The sequence below is a fragment of the Vollenhovia emeryi genome, unplaced genomic scaffold, assembly GCF_000949405.1.
Source record: "Vollenhovia emeryi isolate VEMERY1.0 unplaced genomic scaffold, V.emery_V1.0 DF943569.1, whole genome shotgun sequence".
NCBI lineage: Eukaryota > Metazoa > Arthropoda > Insecta > Hymenoptera > Formicidae > Vollenhovia > Vollenhovia emeryi.
The window spans coordinates 1-1,683 of NW_011962797.1; the positions used below are offsets into that span (position 1 = coordinate 1).

Below are 1,683 nucleotides of genomic sequence, written 5' to 3' on the forward strand. Positions count from 1 at the left end.
TTATTTATTCTTCATATAAACATTCAAAGGGAGAGAAATTATACATATATTTCTTTATATACATAATTTTTAACTTGTTTATTATTTCGCTGATTGCCAAGATGAACTTTTAATGCTTCCCAAGATCTAACTCGTGAAAAGGCAACATAAAGTTGCCCATGATTAAAAACGTCTTTGCGAAGATCTATTCCTACTCTGTCAAATGTTTGACCCTGTGACTTGTTAATTGTCATAGCAAAAGCTCATTTTATCGGAAACTGTCTTCTTTTAAAAGTGAAAGGATATACATTTTCACAATACAATGTTATACGATTTAAGAAAACGATATCTCCTACTTTATCACCTGTTAATATTTTGCATTTCAATAAATGATCTGCAAGTTCTATAATCATTAATCTAGTACCATTGCAAAGACCTTCATTGATATTAAGATTTCTAATTAGCATAATGATACAATTTGGTCTTAAACGCAATTCGTAAGGAGGAAGATGGAGATGATGGAGACAAAGTATTTAAATATTCTGGTAATAAAACTTCATCAATGTCACCGTTATTACCGGAATTTTCAGTACTATCTGTACTTGTATAAATCCGTTCCTCAGATATATCTAATAATTCAACAACCCGTTTATTAATTTCGTCTACATCAGCATTTCTTGCAGAAAGTATCGCACACTTAGCCATTTTATTATATTCTTTATTTCGTATTAGATCCCCATATATATCTTCTATAATATCGGCATTAATGGGTGCAATACAACAATCTGGAAGTTGTATATTATCGTTAGAATCATTTAATATGCCGTCTCCCATATCCAATAAAAATTTTGCAAATTCAGTTTCCTTTGGAAGAACTCGCACGTTTTCCGTTAAAGAAAAATTTACAAAATGTTTCCAAGTAGAACTAAATTTAATAGAAAGATTCACTATTTCACATCGAGTACCATGTATCTTAATAGGAAGAAGTTGCCTGAAATCACCACCTAATATGATTATAATTTTTCCACCAAAAGGTAAGTCGTTATTCATAATATCACGCAACGTTCGATCCATAATCTCTAAAGCATATCGTGGTGCCATTGGCGCTTCATCCCAAATAAAAATATCTGTTTCTTTCAAATATTGAGCTTCTTTTGATTGGATTTTAATGTTGGATGATGAATCAGCAAATAATGGAACTGGTAATCCAAAAGTCTTATGAACCGTTTTTCCCGCAGGTAATAACGTCGCTGCAATACCCGTAAAAGCCATCGTACATACATGTTTATTTCGAATTTTGGCTAAGTAATAAATAGTTGTGTATTGCGACGAAGTTTCTCTTTTACTTTTCTTTTCGTTTTCCGCCCTCCCGTTATACGCGGACGGACGGGTGTTGCCGTCCCGCTCTCGCTGTCGCGCGCGGGTCTTAGGCGAAGGTGCGCGCCGACGACGGGGAGTGCGGTCGCCGGGCGCGAGAAGCGCGGGATGCGGACGGATCGAGTCGTCGTCAAAAACCAAAAAGGGATAAGGATAACGCGCTGGAAAGGAGCAGGATCTCGGGAGCTCCGCGCGTACCGTGCCGCGAGCCGAAAACTCCACGCGAAAAACGAAGACTGGGCGCCAGACGCGGTCTTTCACGCGTCACGTCGCGAAATCCGCGAGATCGCACAAACGATATGGAGCGGCCCTCGTCACGGGCAGGCT

At 38.3% G+C, this 1,683-nt stretch overlaps 1 protein-coding gene across 1 annotated transcript; it reads right to left on the reverse strand.

Annotated features, from left to right (window-relative positions):
* Nucleotides 1–435: 435 nt before the first annotated feature.
* Nucleotides 436–1,251, reverse strand: LOC105565388. The gene has a single exon (XM_012018538.1). The coding sequence runs from the start codon at nt 1,249–1,251 to the stop codon at nt 436–438; it is 816 nt and encodes a 271-aa protein (XP_011873928.1).
* Nucleotides 1,252–1,683: the final 432 nt, after the last annotated feature.